The sequence below is a fragment of the Peromyscus californicus genome, unplaced genomic scaffold (assembly GCF_007827085.1).
Source record: "Peromyscus californicus insignis strain IS unplaced genomic scaffold, ASM782708v3 Scaffold_7__1_contigs__length_154581171, whole genome shotgun sequence".
NCBI classification, from domain to species: Eukaryota; Metazoa; Chordata; class Mammalia; order Rodentia; family Cricetidae; genus Peromyscus; species Peromyscus californicus.
In genome coordinates, this window is record NW_026294595.1 from 49,566,592 (window position 1) to 49,587,519 (window position 20,928).

A 20,928-nucleotide genomic window follows, 5' to 3' on the forward strand; every position below is an offset into this window, starting at 1 on the left:
CCAACTCTGCATTTTGATTAGTTGTGGTTTTCATCTCTTGCAAAGAGAGGTCTCCCTAGTGAGTGGCGCAGACCACACTCATCTGTGGGTATAAGGACAAATGTTTATAGGTTGTTGTTAGGGATTGTTGGTGTAGTAAATTGGTGTTTGAAGATTCTCCTCCCATGACCGTGACGTCACAGGCACTGAGTAGTTAGGTTTCCAGTGCAATACCTGAAAGGTTTGCTGCAGACACAGGGCATGCTCAAAGAGTCAAAGGCAAGCAAGGACTTTCAGCAAAGGTGCTTGTTGGTCTTGGACAGCGACAGAACTGAAGTACCGCCATCAAATCCTATCTCCCAAAGTTGAAGTCAACAGTGAGCTGTAGAACACAAGCTTCAGACCCAACCTTGCATGGTTAGACGGTCGTTCTTTTGAAATCTAGCCCAAGGTACCCTTCCTGCTAGCTCAGGTCAAAGAAGAGATTGGTTACTGAAGCAAACACGAAACCGTCCAATATTTTGTTCTTGCCGGTATTAACTCTGGGCCAATCCCCAAACCTCTATTTTCTACCTTGTTACTAGTCACAGAGTGTGTTTTTTTTTTTTTTTTTTTTTTTTGGTTTTTCGAGACAGGGTTTCTCTGTGTAGCTTTGCGCCTTTCCTGGGACTCACTTGGTAGCCCAGGCTGGCCTCGAACTCACAGAGATCCACCTGGCTCTGCCTCCCGAGTGCTGGGATTAAAGGCATGCGCCACCACCGCCCGGCTCACAGAGTGTGTTTTTAATGAAATCGCAACTCTTACTTTATGGGAATAAATGTGTAGCAACTCACTAATTCATAGTTTGCAGATTCCCTTGTGGAGCCCTTTCTGTCTTTCTTCTAGGTATCCCCTTTCTGGGCTGGAGAATTAAAAATCCGTTTTCTGGTTGCCAGTAATATGCTATATACTTTAAATGTTAAACCTTTTCTATATTTAACTTACGTGTCCTTACATTTTAAATTTCTTGATTAGCCATAGTTTATCTCCATAAAGTAATAAGACTTAATGTATGTGATTTATGTACACACTGTCCTAATGAGTTCTGGCATCTTGTTAGCCACAACCAACTCCTCAGCCCCAGCTACCAGAATCACAGAATCCAAATTCAAACTAACAGATGGTGCCAATGGAGTCTTTAAACTTCTCTCTGAAGCTTCATAAGCCAGGCCCTCATCGTCCTCATTGCCGCTAACACTCACCTTTTCCAAACTCCCACAGAACAGCTCGAAAAGCATTGAACACTTACTGGCTTCTCTTATCCAAAGTTGCAAAGTCCTTCCAAAGTCCCCACAATCACCGCTCACCAACAACATGGTCATGTCTGTCACAGCAATACCCCACAATCCTTGTATCAATTTCTGTCCTGGTTAGGGTTACTATTGCTGTGATAAAGTGCCATGACGAAAGCAACTTGGGAGGGAAGGGTTTATTTCATCTTAAACTTCCAGGTAACAGTCCGTCGCTGAGGGAAGTCAGGGCAGGAACTCAAGCAGGACAGGATCCTGGAGGCAGGAGCTGAAGTAGAGGTCATGGAGGGGTGCTGCTTACTGGCTTGTCTCTGTGGCTTGCTCAGCCTGCTTTCTTACAGAACCCAGGACCACCAGCCCAGGAGTGGCCCCACCCACAATGAGCTGGGCCCTCCCCATCAATCACTAATTAAGAAAATGCCCCACAACTGGCTCTCATGGAGGTATTTTCTCAGTTTAGGTTCCTTCCTTTCCAGTAACTCTAGCTTGTGTCAAGTTGACGTAAAACTATTCGGCACATACAATATCTTCATTTAGATATTAGCAAATATGCACTATGACATTTTTTTAAACTTAAAAGTTAAGTTTAATAAATGTAAGTTATTTTGCCATGTCATTCTTGGAAAGTTTCCTAGTACTAAGAAACCGCACCAATATGGCCTCCTATTAGCTCTCCAGCAAACCTCAGGGATCTGCCTTTCTGCGTTGACACGGAAAGATGGCGATAATATATCTCTCATTACTTATTGAAAAATCACTCTAAATGGGTATAATATAAATAACAGAATTAAGTGAATCTATGCCATTAGTGAAGTGGTTCTCAACCTGGGGGTCATGACCCCTCTGGGGAGTTTTAGATCAGATATCCTGCATATCAGATGTTTGCATTACAATTCATAACAGTAGCAAAATGACAGTTATGAAGTAGCAATGGAATAATTTTATGATTGAGGGTCATGACAACATGAGGAACTGTGTTAAAGGGTCACAGCATTAGGAAGTTTGAGAGCCACTGCCTTAGTGCTAGAATACCTCTAACTTAATTTTGATTCACTCAATTGATAAAAGCCCAGGCTTGCTACACCCCCGCCCCAAGGAGAGAGTATACAGAAACATGTAGTTGGCTGCTAGGAAAAGGCTTTTCCTGGAAGTGAACGCGCTGTCTACCTCTTCAGCGCACCGTTGCCACGTGGGCCGCTCCTAGTCGTGGCCCTTGTTGCCATTTCCGTCTTTTTAGGGAGGGTTAGATGGCTGAGCGTGCTTCTGAAGCCGGTTTTGTCGACGTCACATCCTGTCGAGCCCTCGGATGTCTGTGTAAACGGAGGGGAAAGAAAAGTGAACGTGAAGCCGATGTACTAAGACTCACACATGTGACATTTGATTTTCGTACAGGCTGAAATACTGAGCGTCCTCAGCCACAGGAACATCATCCAGTTTTATGGAGTGATTCTAGAACCTCCCAACTACGGCATCGTCACAGGTAGGAACTCCCTGTTGCTCTGTCTTCCCTCCCAGCTGCCTGGCGCTTGATTCCTTCAGATGCGAAAATGTTTCCCGTTAGGTTCCGTTGTGAATTGCGCGCTACTGTCAGATGTCACTTTTGTTGCCATAAAGCATTAATAAAACTGATTATATCAATATAATTAAGAATGGTGTTCCCACCCCTACCCATGTTTAATTGTGCTAATTGCACCTGTGTAGATGCTGTTCCAATGCACCTGCAGCTGCCGCGCCAATATGTAAGGTGCCGTTTAACTAAAATTTCATTTAATTAGTTGAAGTGAGAGATTTTTTTTGTAACTCTGTGACCTTTTATAAATTAAGATTTCTTGAGCTGTTCATGTTGTAATTCTTGCAATGCATTCTAATCCCATTAGAGCTCTTTATTCAGGTCTCTGATGTGAGGGCCATATTTTTCAGGTTTGGTCATTGGCACTAATAACGACCTTGAGCTAAATTATCACGTGAGCAGGAATTTTTAGCTGATGGAAATACCCTTTCTGAAAATGAGCACATGGAAAATTTTGCCACAAGAAACTACAAAAGACATGCTTCTAAACATTTTACACTTACATTTGTACATTTTAGTGAGCAGTGTTAGGCCCACTGTAACTGTAAGGTCGGATTTTACAGTAAATAATTTTGATCAGGTCCTTTGTCACGGCACCTCTTTGATTCAAATGAAAACCAAGTAAGAAAACCTTAAGAGATTCACCCTATTTTCTTGCATTGTAATGGCAAGGACTTGGGTTGTCTTTAGAGAAAAACAAAACACTGAGAAAGAACTATGCTGGGTGCTTTCTTACAAATTTCTTATAACATCCCTGCAAAGTGAACAAAATAATTCTCTTTTATAAGAAATTGAAATTCCAAGTTAAGTACCTTTGCCACAGCTTGCAACAGACCCAGAGTGGCACAAATCCCTCACATGGCTCTCCTCCAGGAGCTCCTCCTGCCTACATGCCAGGCTTTGGACAGCTCACTGGTTCCTCACAGGGACAGGTTGTTGTTATGTCCATCCTCTGATAGTTTGATGTGCTCTGCTCTTGAATAGCATCTTCTACATCTTTGTGAGGCGGAGAGATTTATATCCCCAGTTTTCAGTCTGTCGTCTGTACTGAAATGAGTGCTTGGCAATGTTTATCTTGAACCTGTAATGTGTAAACCCTAGAATAGGTTCTGCTGTTATGGGTAGACCATACATCACCTTTGTGTCAGGTTTCTGGTTCAAATTTAAGTTTTCCTCTGTGACTCAGTTACCATACAGCCCCCTCTTCCAAGTGCATCATATTTCCTTTTGACTAGTTATGTTCACTGTATAGATCTGAATCCAGTTTTCTGATCCTCATTTGTATCTCTTATTATGTAGCATATATTATTCCTGTCCATCAATGAGATCAGAAACAGCTGTTTCTCTTATTCCCGTGAAGTTTAATGCTTGGAGGAGATTTCTGATGAACTAAAGCAATGGGCTTGTCTTAGTTAATATTTCTATTACTGTGATTAAACACCATGACCTAAAGTAACTTGGGGAGAAAAGGGTTTATTTTATCTTGAATATTAATATTAGTCCATCATCTAGAGAAGTCAGGGCAGGAACTCAAGGCAGGAACCTGGAGGCAGGAACTGAAGCAGAGGTCATAGAGCGCTGCTGCTGTTTACTGGCTTGTTCCTCATGGCTTGTTCAGTTTGCTGTCTTACAGAACCCATGGCCACCTGCCCAGAGGAGGCAGCACTGTCCCTGCTGTGGGCTGGGCCTCCCCCACACCAATCACTAAGAAAATGCCCTACAGACTTGCCTACCTATGACCTAATTGGGGCATTTTCTCAATTGAGATTCCTCTTCCCAAATAACTCTAGGTTGGGACAAAAAAAAAAACCAAAGAAACAAAAAACCTAAAACCCAAACAAAAACAAAAACAAAAACAAAGAAGCAAGGGCTATCCAGAGAGTTTTCCAGTTTCCTGAGGTGAGGATGAAGAGATGTGAATCTCTTTCCAAGACTTTACTATCAGGGCCAAGGACAATGGGAAGTGTGTTTAGCCAGCACACCAGCCTGAGCCATTGCATCCAATAGAAAGAATCCAAATCAGTCCTGAGGGGTTTGATTTCATTTGCATGCTTATCTGATTAGCCAGGCTTTATTTTGTGTTTCCCGTCAACACTTGCTCTTCCTATCTACCCAAATTCTTTGGTTAAGTCTTTCAAACACATTGTTTCCTTATGTGTTTATGTCTGAAGGGCTTAACTGTTGACATTAAATACTCTAAAATAAGTTTCAGAGAATTTACGGCATAATAGCAAATTGTATATTTCTAGTTTTCTTATTGAACATGTGAGGTTGATTATGAAAGAGACTATTTATCCAGTTTTGTTGTTTGAATGCATATCACTTTAATATGGTTATCATTATGCCTAGACAACAAACCTTCCACAGTATTAGGATGAAACCTACTCAGAGTATAGGTAGGAGTGCATGTACCAACCAAGGCATGTTGGGGGCTAAGTCATCAATTTGATGAACCTCATCATCTGTTCCAGATGTTGGAGACTCTGAGGGAAAAACTTTGAATGACTTGCGTTCATTAAGCTTGAGATTTTTTGTTAATTGGAAAGGTTGTTAGAGCAGGTAACTGTTGTTACTCATATCTGAAGAAATGACTTATCAGAGGGATAGAGTAGACAAGTCTTGGAATGCAAGTTGGAAGATGTGAGGTCTTGTCCCAACTCTGCCAAAGCTTCCTAGCTAACCCACTGAGAATCCCTCTCGTCTCCGTTACCTGTGTGGAATGAAGGGACTGGAAGAAGTGCTCTCTGGGAGACTGTGTACGTGTATGGGCACACTTCTGCATGTATATTTGTGGGAAGTTTTCATCATAGACTTACAGAACTGTTTGTGGGGGGTGTAGGAAATTACCTAAGAGATAGCTGTCAGTTTCTTTCCGCTGGAGAAGAAATGACTATCTCCCCCAGATCTGTACGGCAATGGAGCAGAAACTCAGACTCCATGGTCAAAAGAAAAGAGACAATAATAGTTTTCTTGGTCCTTGGAAATCTCTTAATACTCAAACATGTGTAAACCCCTGTGGCAGGAAAATAGGGTGATTAGATACTAGACCAGGTGGCTCTTTTGTAGCAAGCCATATCAGAGGAATGTCCCATTGAAGGTTATCAGATTTGGTCCCAGTGTTCCAGAGGAAAAATGATTTAGGATCCCCCAAGTGTAGATAATTGCATCTTTGGGCTCAGTTTATTATGTGTCGGTATTACTTCATCCCATTGCATCAAGAGAATATACTAGTTCTGCATGGCTTGTCAACAGGCCCAACCAAGTCCTCATTCAGTTCAACCACAGAACACATTAATTATAAGTAACCAAATTTGTTTCCTTTAGCGTGATCCTGATTTACTTTAATCACAGACACATCTAATTTGCATGCTCTGTTATTGGCTGGTCCTTCTTATTAGCCATTTCAGGACAATTGTCATATTTTATAATAGACTGCAGACATTCACCCAAATTCGTTTGTTCTGCTGGTCACGATCTAAACCAAGGTTCGTCTTGATGGTGCTTTATTATAAAGAAGTTGCATGATAGTAATATTTGTTGCAATCGTAGTACGCAGGGCTCTCCATATGCAAAGGTTCCCCATTCATGGATTTAACCAACTAACGAGAGAAGGAAAGAGACCAGAGTTGGGGGTGGTGGTGATAGAAAGCCATATAATATAGCCACTATTTGCTTAGCATCTATACTGTACTTGCTAGTGTGAGTAGTCTAGGGCTGGTTCTAAGTACAGATGTTCTTCCACCTACAGTGGGCTTAAGTCTCAGTAAGCCCAGCATAAATTGCAGGTATTTAAGGCATCTAGCCTATTAAACATCGTAACTCAGCAACACAGTACACTGTAGAACATGAGAGGTTCCCTTTGTGACCCTTGGGACTGACTGGCGGCCGTGGCCTGCTGCTGCTGTTGTTAAGTTTGGCAAGATAGTAAGAAACTGCCCTATTGGACATGACCAGCAAGAAGAGATCGTAATTCAGAGTATGTCGGCTACAGAATGTATGTCATCTTTACACTGAAATATCAAAAATATTTCAGTTTAAAAAAACGCATTTGTGCTGGGCAGTGGTGATGCACACCTGTAATCCCAGCATTCAAGAGGCAGAGGCAGGCAGATCTCTGTGAGTTTGAGGCCAGCCTGGTCTACAGAGACAGCCAGGACTACACAGAGAAACCCTGTCTTGAAAAACCAAAAACCAAACAAACAAAACAAAAAACAAACAAAACCACATTTGTTTACATGGTATGCGTGTGTGTGTTACATACATATGCAAACACTGTTATTTTATAGAAGAAACCTAAGCGCCTAGGCATACATTGTGGTACCTGGATGGCAGGACTCAATCCCCTGAGGATTCTAAGGTATGACTGTGTATATTTGCATTTTCAGAGCTGACTATCATTACCATGAAACTAAAAGAAAAAAAACCTTGGAAATCAAAGGACATATTTGTTTAATGTATTAATAGCTTTTTAAAAACTTTTTTTTAAAAAATGTGCATGTGCATGTGTTTTGCCTACATGAGGGTGTCAGGTACCCTGGAACTGGAGTTACAGACAGGTGTGAGCTGCCATGTGGGTGCTGGGAATTGAACCCAGGTCCTCTGGAAGGACAGCCAGTGCTCTTAACTGCTGAGTCATCTCTCCAGCCTGTATCTGCAACTTTTTTAAAAGGAACTGAAAAATGCTTTCTGTGCCAATATTGCTCTCTTGAACATGGTGAACATTCCTAAGACCCCCGGACATTGTGCAAGAAAATGTGGCAAGCATGAGCCCCCCTCAAGGTTACAGAGACAAGAAGAGCAAGGGTTCTTGGTATGCCTGAGGAACATGGCTATGACAGGAAGCAGAGTGGCTATGGTGGCCAACTAAGCCCACTTTCCGCAAAAACAGTTGAAACTACAAAGAAGAATGCACTGGGAATTGGGTGTGCTGAGCCCACTTGCATCAGATCTGAGAGGATGCTGGCTGGTAAGAAATGTGAGCATTTTGAACTGGGAGGCGATAAGAAGAGAAAGGGCCAAGTGATCCAGTTCTAAATCTACTTTGTTATGAAGACAATAAAATCATGAGCTTTGCTAAGAAAGAAAGAAAGGAGTGAGTGATGGAAGCAGATGCAGAGATCCACAGCTAAACACCAGGCCAAGCTCTAGGAGTCCAGTCTAAGAGAGAGAAGAGGGATTCTGTGAGCAAGGTCATCAAGATCATGATGGGGAAACCTACAGAGACAACCAAACCAAACTAGTGGGAACTCATGAAATTTACATCAACAGCTGTGGAGCCTGCATGGGGCTGGACTAGGCCCTCTGCATAGCGAGACAGTTGTGTAGCTTGGTCTGCTTAAGGGGCCCCCTGGCAGTAGGATCAGAATCCATCCCTGGTGCATGAGCAGGCTTTTTGGAGCACAGCCTTGAGGCAGGGGGAGGGGCTTGGACTGCCTCTACTAAGTGTACCTCCCCATGGGAGGCCTTACCTTCTTGTAGGAGGGAATGAGGGGTGGGTTGGGAGGGGGAGGCTGGAAGGACAGGAAGAGGGGGATCTTTGATTTGTATGTAAAATAAATAAAATTTTTCTTAATTAAAAAAAAACAAATAAGGAAGGAAGGATGAATCAAAACAAATACTCTACACTGAAGCTCAATAAGCTCCCTGCTAGGGAAACGTAAAGTGATTTGACAGGCATAGAACCATAGGGATTTATGGTGAGTCTTCAGCTCCCAATGAGACACCCCCAAAAAGGTAGACAAGTTCACTCCCTTGGTTCAGTAGTAAGATGTTAGTTTTTCTTGCCACATATTTAAAGCTATCTAATGTGAACTATAAAAGAGCTCACATCCGCCGGGCGGTGGTGGCGCACGCCTTTAATCCCAGCACTCGGGAGGCAGAGGCCGGCGGATCTCTGTGAGTTCGAGGCCAGCCTGGGCTACCAAGTGAGTTCCAGGAAAGGCGCAAAGCTACACAGAGAAACCCTGTCTCGAAAAACCAAAAAAAAAAAAAAAAAAAAAAAAAAAAAGAGCTCACATCCAAACCATGCCAACCCATTGATAAGCCAAAGTGAACATTCTGGATGCAGTAAGGGCAAACAGCTCACATATGAAAGGCAATATGATCAACGGTGACTTTTCATGTTCAGTCATCGAGGCCAGGTGCCAACAACGTGATGTGTGCCTACGGAAAGAAAGGACTGCACCAAGCAGAAGAAAATGTCATTTAATGGGGAAATAACTATAAAGATATTCTTGGACAGAGTGAGTGATTTTATAGTGGGTAGATGTGCTTTATAGGAAATACTGGGTTAGGATATGGTTTAGAACATGTAGTCAGGGAGAAGGCCTTCAGTGTGAGCCTTAGTATTGAAATAACAAATGAAAGGAATATTAAAGGAAGTCCTCTGGGCTGAAAGAACACACTAGATAATAAAAAACTCTAAGGAGCCGGGCGGTGGTGGCGCACGCCTTTAATCCCAGCACTCGGGAGGCAGAGCCAGGTGGATCTCTGTGAGTTCGAGGCCAGCCTGGGCTACCAAGTGAGTTCCAGGACAGGCGCAAAGCTACACAGAGAAACCCTGTCTCGAAAAACCAAAAAAAAAAAAAAAAAAAAAACTCTAAGGAAAGAGTTCGTGGTAAGAGAAATGATGAAAATGTGACTTGATATAAAGACTCTTTAAATACATTTTCATTTCTCTTTCATAACATGTTTAAAAACAAAATTTTATAGAGCTAGAAATGTTTTATTGATTAAAACATATAAATTTAACTTATTGCAATAATAGTATAAAAGATCAGGGAGAAATAGTCATAGTGGAGAAAAGAGTATAAATATTTTATATTTTAGATTAGTATTCATCTGAATTATTGTGCTATAAAGTGTGTTTTATCATTCCTTGAGTCACCACAAAAAAGTCACTCAAGAAATTAAAAACACATTGATCAGGAGGTGGCAGGAGTCTATAATCCTAGTGCGCAGGAAGCCGAAGCACAGGACTGTGAATTTGAGACCAGCCTGAGCTGTACAGGAAGACCCTATTAAAAAAAATAATCAAAGGGGTGAAGAGATGGCTCAGCAGTTAAGAGCCTGGTTGGTGGCGCACGCCTTTAATCCCAGCACTCAAGAGAATAGGCAGGCAGATCTCTATGAATTTGAGGCCAGCTTGGTCTATGTAGTGGTCTTGAGGCCAGCCACAGAGACATAATGAGAGCCTGTTTTAACATGCATACTACTCTTGCAGAGGATTTGAGTTTAGTTCCCAGCAGCCATGTCAGGTGGCTCATAACTGCCTGTGAGTCCAGTTCCAGGGTTATATCTAACACCTCTGGCCTCTTCATGAATACACACACACACACACACACACACACAATTTTGAAAATAAATCTGTAAAATAATCAAGGAATTAAAATGACACATTAGGGTGCAGTAAATAAGGAACATCTGACTGAGGACAGGAGACATAAAGAAAACAAGATGGCAGATGTAAACCCAATTATGTCATTAATTACATTAAATATGAGTGGTCTTAATATTCCACTCAAAAGGCAGAGACTTCTTAGATAGGATAACAAAACAAGATTGAAGTATATACTATCTACAAAACACATATCGGAGTCAAAGACACAAGTCAAAAATAAGAAAGAGAAGGATGTTCTATGCCAATAATACCCATTAGAAACCGAGGTATCTATCCTAACTTCACACAAAATAGACTACATATAATAGTAGCAATGAGTGAGGCCATTTTATAATGATAAGGGGGTGAATATACTAGAGATCTGTAATAATTGTAGCAATTGAACAATAATTAGTTTCAATCTATGTCGCGTCCACCTCGACCAGCAAGGAAGACGCAACACCAGGCTCTTCTCCAAGCAGTTTATTCAGGAACCTTGAGACAATCTTCTGACCCCGGGGAAAGCCATCTTCTCACTCTCACTCTCACTCTCACTCTCACTCTCACTCTCACTCTCACTCTCTCACTCTCTCACTCTCTCACTCTCTCACTCTCTCACTCTCTCACTCTCTCACTCTCTCACTCTCTCACTCTCTCACTCTCTCACTCTCTCACTCTCTCACTCTCTCACTCTCTCACTCTCTCACTCTCTCACTCTCTCACTCTCTCACTCTCTCACTCTCTCACTCTCTCACTCTCTCACTCTCTCACTCTCTCACTCTCTCACTCTCTCACTCTCTCACTCTCTCACTCTCTCACTCTCTCACTCTCTCACTCTCTCACTCTCTCTCTCTCTCTCTCTCTCTCTCTCTCTCTCACTCTCTCACTCTCTCTCTCTCTCTCTCTCTCTCTCTCTCTCTCTCTCTCTCTCTCTCTCTCTCTCTCCTTCCTCCCCTCCGATCTTCCTCCCGGGGAAAGCCAGCCCATGCCCTTTATAGCCACTGGGCTATCAACCCCGTAGTGCCACGTGGACAATGCCGATAGGGTCAGACATACGCAAGCAAGCCAGATTAGGTCCAGGTGTGCGGAAGCAAGCCAGATCCTAGCCTTAACCAAATAAAGAGCACCTGCCATCGGGAAGGCAGAAGCCGGACGCCGCGCCATCTTTGAGGCACGGCCATGCACGGCTCTCTACAAATCTACCTTTCAATAATTGATAGAATAACTAAACAGAATTGGCTGAGGTATAAAGAAGTTGAAGAACATTCTCAGCTAACTCTCCCTAACTCACATCTGCATAGCACACCATCCAACAAGGGGCGTTCTTCAGAGTATAGTGTAAGTGAGGTCATTAAATAATATTCAGTTTGTTGGAAATAGATGCTGCACCAACCACAGGTGAATTATACTAAAAATAGGCGCCGGGCGGTGGTGGTGCACGCCTTTAATCCCAGCACTCTGGAGGCAGAGCCAGGCGGATCTCTGTGAGTTCGAGGCCAGCCTGGGCTACAGAGTGAGTTTCAGGAAAGGCGCAAAAGCTACACAGAGAAACCCTGTCTTGCAAAATCAAAGTAAATAAATAAATGAATGAATAAATAAGCAACCAAAGGACATGGTAAAAAGCCCTGAGTATTTGAAAATTAAATAGCATGCTTCTAAATGCCTACAAGATCACCAAAGAAACCACAAGGGATCCTTAAAGATTTGGACTAGAAGAAAGGAAAATGGCAGCCTGCCCGAACTGTGGAGTGTAGCACTGAACATGGAGTGTGTACTCTCCAGCAGCTGTACTGAAAGAGAAGCAGTTTGATCTCGATAACATCAGCATCTTCATCCTGAAGAAACAGCAGAATGAAGAATCAAATAGGACCAAAGTAAGACATGGAAAAGAAAAAGTAAGACTTTAGAGCAGGTGCAGTAAAATGGAAGATTGAACTGGCAGAGAAAAAAATCAACCAAAGGCTTGCTTTTTAAACATTTAATAAAATTGATGAATCTTTAGCCAGACTGACTAAGTAAAGAGAGACACTGGCAAAGCCACAGATGGAGAGAAGAGAATGTTGTGACTCCTGAGGGAGCCCCAGAAGATCACGAGTGACATGAGCAACTGTGCTAATAAATGAGAGTGCTGGTGTGCCATCAGCCATCCCCTAAGATGACACTTGAGAGCTGGACCTCCGACGTGGTGTCCGCTCTTGGAGGTGCAAGCAGGAATATTGGGAGTTCGAAGCAAGCTTTTCCTATGTAGCAAGTTTGAGTCTAGCCTGGTCTACCTGAGACCCTGTCTCAAATAAACAAAATAAAACAACAATAAAACTGACTCAAGGAAAAATCTGACTCTGTGTATAAGAAAAACTTCATTAGTAGTTTAAAATATTTCCATAGAGAAAAGATGGTTGTTTTTGCTACTGAATTCAACTGGATATTTATAGAAGAAATAATACCAACCCTTTCTTTCTCATACTTTGTTTGAAGAGAGAGGTTAGTAGTCTATAAGGCCAGTATTATTCTTACACCAAAGCAGCCACACAAAGACATGATCAGGAAAAACAGGTCAGTTTCTCTCACACATGCAATACAAAGCTTCATAATTATATTAGCATTAAGAATTCAGCCACATATTAAAAGATTAGACTCCATCACAGGGCTGCATCAGCAAGACCTGAGTGATTCCAACAACAGTAGATATCCCAATGTAGATGGAGGAAATCTCACTGGCCACACCCCTAGATGAAGAGCTACAATCAAATTAACAACTGTTGAGGGAGGGAGAATTAGTCTTCCCCAGGGATGAGCCCCGGATGGTTACCTAGTGCAGAATGGTCAGCTCTAGAAATGTGGGCAACATGGAAAGGACTCAGCCGGTTGTGCATATATGTCTAGTCATTTATATGTATATATAAGAACAGTGGTTACCGAAGAGGGAACTGTGAATTTGGGAGAAAGGCCAGACGTGAGAGGGGTAGAAGGGAGGTGAGAGAGGAAGCAATGATGTAATTTTATCTTAGTTAAATTAAGAAAAATAGCAATAATAAAAGATTGTACTCCATGACCAGTGGAGTGCAAGGTGTTGGCTTAACATCTGAAATCAGTTCATATAAGGTACAATAACAGGTAATAGAATAAGAAACAGAAACTTAAAATATGGACATTTCCAAGATTCGAAATAAGCATTTGATTGTTGTTTGGTTCTTTTTGGTAGTGTTAGGGATTGAACCTAGGGCCTCAGGCATGCTAGGAGAGTGCCCTATCCCTGAGCTATATCCCCAGTCCTTAGAGAAAGCACTCGAGAGACTCTGACATCCATCGATAATGATAAATCCCCTCAGAGTAGGAGTAAAAAGGAATTTTCTCAGTGAATAGCATCACAAAAATCCACAGCTAACATCATACTCAATGACTGAAAAAGCTGTTTCCCCAAGGCTGGGCACAAGATGAATTCTGTTCTTACCACATTTATCCAGCATTGTACTGAAGGCTCCACACAGTCACTCAGGCAAGAGGAAGAGATAAAAAGCATCAAGTTGGAAAAAAGAGTAAAACTGTCCAGTCACTCTTCTGTGGCTGTGAAGAGACACCATGACCAAGGTGACTCTTAGTAATAGAACCTTTGTTAAGCTCTTTAATATGTTTTCTCAATGAATAGAGAAAAGATAGTCTCGTTTCCAAAGCACAACTTTAATACTCTACTTACTTCTTTTAATACAGAATATGCTTCCCTCGGATCCCTGTACGATTACATTAACAGCAACAGGAGTGAAGAGATGGACATGGATCACATCATGACCTGGGCCACCGACGTAGCCAAAGGTAACGCTGCTTGCTGGGCACCTGCAGAGGTGGGTGGTGTCTTCCCCCTCTGACCTGGGAGAGTGTGTCAGCAAGGTTTCTATTCTATGTCTTCAGGTGTTCTTTTTTAGATCAGATATAGTAAAATATAATTCAACTCATGGTACAGACAGTATTTTCAGTCATTGCCTTTCCATTACTGCGTATCCTTTGTCTTTTACTGTTTTCTTTCTTCACTTATTTCCTTAAAATCAAGTTTTACCAAGTCAGTAAGCTTCAGGGCAGAGATTTGTGCTGTTTTGTGACATTGTAGTTGACAAACCCACTTGCCGTATTAAATGGGAAAATCATAGTTCTATTGTCCTAAGAGTCTCTCCATGGGCCTCTAAGAATGTGACTTATGGTAGGACTGGTCCTGTTCACTTTGAATACATAATTATGTACTAAAATAGTAACTACTGTCCTGCATGAAAAGTAGCTCAGAGTTTATTTTATGTAGAGTGGATGTCACCCTTGAAAATTAAATATTTTAAGTATGCAAAATCCCCAGCCAGCTTCCTGATTCTCCTCCCTCCCTAGAAATTCCTGCGTAGATTAATGCTTTCTGAAGAAATACAAGTGCTATTAATTTTTCTCCTTTTTCTGCACTTTCTTACCTGAGCTGTTTGGAGTTTTTATCATCTGTCAGAATTGCCTTGGATTCGACTTTTTCTAAGTAATGGCTGTGTTCATCACATTTGTGTTCTGGGATCCTCTAGCAAGTGGTTGGCATTTTCCCAGGGTAGTTAGCCCCTGTGCATCCTAACGCTCTTCCTACAGACTTCTCTTTAGAAAGCAAATATATAGTGCTGCCTAGTGTTCTAAGGGAAGCAGCTTATATTTTGTTTTCATGGTGAAGATAAAGCTACATGGCAGCTTCAGCAGGAGCCTCTTCTGTGGGGGAGTTATCTCGACTGCTTTAAGTTTTCCCAGCACCTGCCAAATTCCTCAAACAGGAAAAGCAAAAGAAAGCAAATTAGCTTTTATGCTAATGCTGCCACTCGCTACCTGTGAGTTAGATGTAAGCAGCCCTGTGTTTGAAGGTGCTGCTCTTGGGCTGTGGTGATGAACTTACCAATGTATTCATGCTTATCTTAACATGCTTATCTTCCATGTTCTTGAAGATGCTTTCATGTAATATCATAGTCACTTCTGTGCATGTCCATAGTGCACAAGGAGCACCTGTGAGTGTCCATAGTACACATGGAGCACCTGTGAGTGTCCATAGTACACGAGGAGCACCTGTGAGTGTCCATAGTACACATGGAGCACCTGTGAGTGTCCATAGTGCACATGGAGCACCTATGAGTGCCCATAGTACACATAGAGCACCCATGAGTGTCCATAGTACACGAGGAGCACCTGTGAGTGCCCATAGTACACAGGGAGCACCTGTGAGTGTCCATAGTACACATGGAGCACCTGTGAGTGTCCATAGTACACGAGAAGCACCTGTGAGTGTCTATAGTACACATGGAGCACCTGTGAGTGCCCATAGTACACGAGGAGCACCTGTGAGTGTCCATAGTGCACATGGAGCACCTGTGAGTGCCCATAGTACACGAGGAGCACCTGTGAGTGCCCATAGTACACATGGAGCACCTGTGAGTGTCTATAGTGCACGAGGAGCACCTGTGAGTGCCCATAGTACACATGGAGCACCTGTGAGTGCCCTTAGTACACAGGGAGCACCTGTGAGTGTCCATAGTACACATGGAGCACCTGTGAGTATCCATAGTGCACGAGGAGCACCTGTGAGTGCCCATAGTACACAAGGAGCACCTGAGAGTAGGCAAGGTCACACCGACACTGGCAGTTGCCTGCAGCATTGTGGAAATGCGCCTGCATGAATGGAGACACACACAGTCCTTATTGCACTTTACTGACGTTATGTTTTGGGTGCTCAGCTAATTACACTCCTGTTATTACTAATGGTACTTAGGATGGATAGACAGCAAACAAATCAAGTGACAGCCTCCAGCTGTGCTTGCTCTACCTTCGAGTCCCCCGTGCCTAGCTGCAGCACCCACTCCGCCTCTGTCACGCGGTCCTGTCTGAGGACCAGATCTCTTGGCTCCAGAATAGCCTTGTCAATTCTCTCGAGTTTATCAAGAGAGCTGCTTCTCCACTTTAGAAGAATAGGGAAGAGAGTGAACAGAATTAAGTAGCACAATGGAAACAGAGAAGCAGGATAAGGAAGGTGGGAAGAGTCTAAGTCACAGCTAATAAGATCCCTCTTGCCTGATAAGAGAATTCGTCTAAAAGACAAATTCTCATGTGTTTGGCCTCAGAAATTGGCCCCATTTACTCATAATCCTAAGTGATATGTAAAATGTAGGAATTATTTCAGATGGCCTGTAAAAGGAAAAAGGAATGCATACTTTAAGATTGACTTCAACCCTCTCCCCTACAGCTAAGCATAAACTTTAAATAGCAAAGCTCGACTTTGGTTGATTCCATTTCAAATTCAGCCTGTGTGTCTTTTGGTTTGACCATGATTGAAGCCCCTGAAGCAATGATGTGTTGAGACATCAGAGAATGAATAATTCATTCTGAGAGTTGACTCATGCATTTGGAAATAGGCATTGCTCAATGTCTTTGCTGGGGAGAGCGGCACTCAGAGCTGCAAGGATGCTCTTCCTTTCCAGGAGGAAGAGGAGTGGGTGTGGGAGAGCACGCACATCCAAGTTGTATACGAGGGGCAATTAGAGCAGGCTGCCGTGAATGCAGCCTCGATCCAAAGTTCCCCCAGCCTCCTCCCTGGTACCTGTCAGATCTTATTAAGAATTCACAAAAGCCAGGCGGTGGTGGCGCATGCCTTTAATCCCAGCACTCGGGAGGCAGAGCCAGGCGGATCTCTGTGAGTTTGAGATCAGCCTGGGCTACCGAGTGAGTTCCAGGAAAGGCATCAAAACTACACAGAGAAACCCTGTCTCGAAAAAAAAAAAAAAAAAAAAAAAAAAAAGAATTCACAAATATGCCCAGTGGTGGTGCACGCCCCTAATCCCAGCATGCAGGAGGCAGAGGCAGGTGGATCTCTGTGAGTTCGAGGCCAGCCTGGTCTACAGAGTAAGTTCCTGGACAGCCAGAGCTGTTACACAGAGAAACCCTGTCTCAAACTTCTTCTCCAAAAGAGAGAGAATTCACAAATAGCTAAACCAGATGAAAGTATTTTTCAGCCCATTTCAATGGTTTGCAATAAAAACAAAGCAGGTCACTCAAAAAAAATTAAATTGAATTTTCTGATAATAATACATAGTGAGAAGTACACTAAGTTTTCAAAGCTGGGTCCTATGCACTGAGCACCGATTGGGACTTTTTCTTCTGATAATCTGACAGAGCAGAAAAATGCCTATGTTTGAAGATTTTATAGTCAAGTCTTCCCTTTTGAAATCCTTGTTAGCAAGTACAAAAATCATCTATTCTTGCTTCTAATCATAGTCAAATAGACTATACCTGAAAATTATTTGGAAATTTTATTTTAAAGCAAGGAAGACATAACTATGAAATTCAGTATATAGGCTATTAAGTGCCACGCAAGTAGCAGCTATTGAACTTTACAGCTTGAATATGTAGAACTTGCTATTAAATGAGACCCTTTATCCCAGTTACATCCGTTAAGATCATTTGAGTTACTAATACTTCTGTTAACTTGATTCTTTTCAGTGATATCATTATGTAACAAGAGTTAAAACTTTTTTCTTATTTTCTTTGTTCTTTTGATGCCTCAATATATAATAACCAGAGTAGTAAAAGAATAGCTATTAATAAATTCACCTTTATAAAATTGTAACATGCTGTGTATTTGAAAAAAAACCCAAGCGTACTTATTAAGTTACTTTCATGGGCATCTCATAAAAAAGAGAGGTCCTGTTTGATTTGGTGTGGGGAAGGACTATTTCTTCTACTATTTGGAAAAGAGAACCTGAGAAATGAGAGGAAGTCCTGTGTAGAAAATGTGTTTTTCCCTACAGTTTCTGTTTTTGCCTAAAACAAAAACAACCAAATACTTTTAAAGGGATAACTATGAAATATATCTTAAAGTATAATTTCTCATTCAAAATAATAAAAATATTGACATTTGATTCATCTGGTATATAGAGTACCTTAATTTGTATTATAAATAGATCGGAGTGAATTTGGAGATTTATTCTTGTGAGAAGAAAATACCTTGTAAGCCTTGTGCCTCTGTTAGAAGACCACAACAGCCTTGCCCATCAGCGGGCCTGCTGCCCACACCCCGTTCTGTCTTGGAGAAAAGTAATGTCGCTGCGGCACATTGGCTGCAGAGGTCCGGATGAGAGAGGAGGAGCCTCGGCTTGAGCAGACATAGCATGCGCTTGGTGGTGGGACGCTCAGGGGTCATTTTGCTCATTTCGCTATACTGTTTTCATGCAGATCTGAGAAAACTATGGTCTTCCTTGGGTACTCTAAGAAATGAGATTATCCACCATAAAGTGGCTTTGCTGGAAAGAATGTTACTAATGTGGACATATGTGATTTTTTTTTTCTTTTATGGCGCATGGAGGAGAACACGTGGGCTTATTTTCAGCTATGGATGTCTTTGCAAAGTTGTGAATGTTCATGCTAATGCAATATTGCAAACCATTAATCCTCTTTCCCTCTTGTACGAAAGGGATGCACTACTTACACATGGAGGCGCCAGTCAAGGTCATCCACAGAGACCTCAAGTCAAGAAACGGTAAGTGGCCACACCTCTTGATCTTACTCTTTTACTACAGTTCACACGCACCTGCCAATCAAATCAGCATGACGCTTTACGTGGTTTTTGTAACTCATTGTTGGGCTACACTCTACCATAAGAACATTTTCACTATCAATAAATAGCAAAATCTGTATGTTATTTGAGGTAGGTGCCTAGTGTCGTACTGTGTGAGCCTAACACGGGACAGAGACAACTGGATTGCTTATGGTTTTTGTTTTTGTTTTTTTAACACATCTCTGATTATTTCCTTAGGATCTTTTTCTAAAATCGGCATTGGCAGGTCCAAGTGTGTAGTCATGTATTGTACATCTCCTATTTTTAGATGCTTCCTGCTGCCAGCAGTTTTGAGTTTTATTTCTGAATTATATGGTATACATCTTTTGGTCACTCATGCCCATGTTACCTGGAGTAGTGCCCCAAAATGACCAGCATGCTTGAGAGTTCAGAATGTAAAGGCCTTTCTTTTTTCTTTCTCTAGTCTGTGCTTTCTATACTTTATGAGCCTATATTTATCGTTTGGAAAGTGAGCGTCTTAAAATAGCTCCCAGGATTAGGCGCTACCTTCTTCCATTACGTCACTTCAGAGTTATCAGAAAGGCAGTAGGACTGTTTAGCTTTAGTGGAGCTAAGTAGGCATCCGAGTTTGCTGCCTAAGAGAAGAAAGAAAGCAGACCTTGCTCTTGGTTGTTTCTACACTGTCCAGTGAACTTGGTAGGGCTGGAAAGCATTTATTCTTAGAAATTTAATATCACTGCAGCTAAAACGGAAATTTACCAACAATGTGAGCCTTAGACTAGCGGATGGCAGCAGGTGGCCAGAGAGCCTGGGCAGGGCCCCAGATGCTCTGCCCCACTCGGGACCTCCAGGCCCAGGTCTGACAGGTGGTGAGCAGGAAGGGCAGGAAGTTGTAAGCAGCTGCCACCATCAGGAATCCAGGCCCGCCCCTCCTCACCTGGTTGGCTGACTCAACTTAGTGTCACACCCTTTCCATCCTCGCTTGCTCTTTGGTTCTTCTGGGACAGACATACTTACGATACAGAGCTGGCTAACAGGACGTCATTAGAAAATCATCTCTAATCGGGTAGGAAGTAGCAGGCTTTTATGACTAAAATTTCAGTTCATGCTGTTAAGCTCAATATAAACAAGTTATTTGATTTTTCAAACCCATGTACTTAGCATGAAGGCTGTACAACAATGGCCAGTTCCTCATTTTTAAAAAATTACAAGTGATGTTGTTAATGGGAAACATTAACATGAAAAGATGACCAGATCAGCCTAACTTTGGCAATTTATTTTTACGGGGAGGAGTGAGACTTCATTTTCCCGAGTATTTTTGAAAACTTAAGTTAGGGGCTGGCCAGTTGGCTCAGTGGGTAAAAGCACTTGCCACCAAGCCTGACCACCTGAGTTCGGTGCCCAGAAGCCACACATTAGAAGGAGAGGATTGACTCTCACATGTTCCTCTCTGATCTCCATGTGCTTCCCATGGCCTATATGCACCCCCCACACACACACATACACAAAATAAGTAAATAAATGTAATGAAAATCAAAACACATGATTAGTGGATGTGTGCATCTGGTATGTGTGTATTAGTGTACGTGCACATGCTGTGGTGTGCTGTTGACAGGCAGGGGCAACTTCGTGCAGTCAGTTCTTGCTGTCCACCTTTATGCATGGGTTTCTGGGGTCCAGCTCAGGTCGCCAGGCTGCATGGCAGGTGTTTTTATCCCCACTGAGCCATCTCTCCAGCTCCCATAGTAAGTTTTTTTCTAATGTTATTTTTTAAAGGAGCACTTGCTAATCTTCCATTAAGAAAGAGGAATAGGGAGATATTTTAAGAATAGAATATAATAGCAATATTTATTTACATTTTTCTTTGCAAAAGTATGCAGCTCATTCCTCCCAACCATACATTTACTTTGAGGCTATTTTTATGTATTAGATCACACAGAATATTTTCTTCAGTTATCAAAATCACTAGGAACAGCTGCCGTATTGATGATCTACCATGCTCAAACACTGGGTGGCTTACTAAACAAATCCCAGAAACCCTCTTGAGGCTTCAATCCGTAAGCTTCTCTCTTGTCTTCCCACTCCCATAACAGTCCAACTTCTGTGTCAATGCTCCCAAGCTGATGTCCACTTTGAAACTGTT

At 42.2% G+C, this 20,928-nt stretch overlaps 1 protein-coding gene across 3 annotated transcripts in view; it reads left to right on the top strand.

Moving 5' to 3' along the window:
- Positions 1 to 20,928, top strand: part of Map3k20 (mitogen-activated protein kinase kinase kinase 20) — a 164,825-nt gene that overhangs the window by 64,503 nt on the left and 79,394 nt on the right. For all 3 annotated transcript variants that reach the window (XM_052724230.1, XM_052724231.1, XM_052724232.1), the window contains 3 exons: positions 2,661 to 2,748; positions 13,925 to 14,026; positions 18,681 to 18,746. In XM_052724230.1, coding sequence (XP_052580190.1) covers positions 2,661 to 2,748; positions 13,925 to 14,026; positions 18,681 to 18,746 — 256 coding nt within the window. The remainder of the gene's footprint in view (positions 1 to 2,660; positions 2,749 to 13,924; positions 14,027 to 18,680; positions 18,747 to 20,928) is intronic.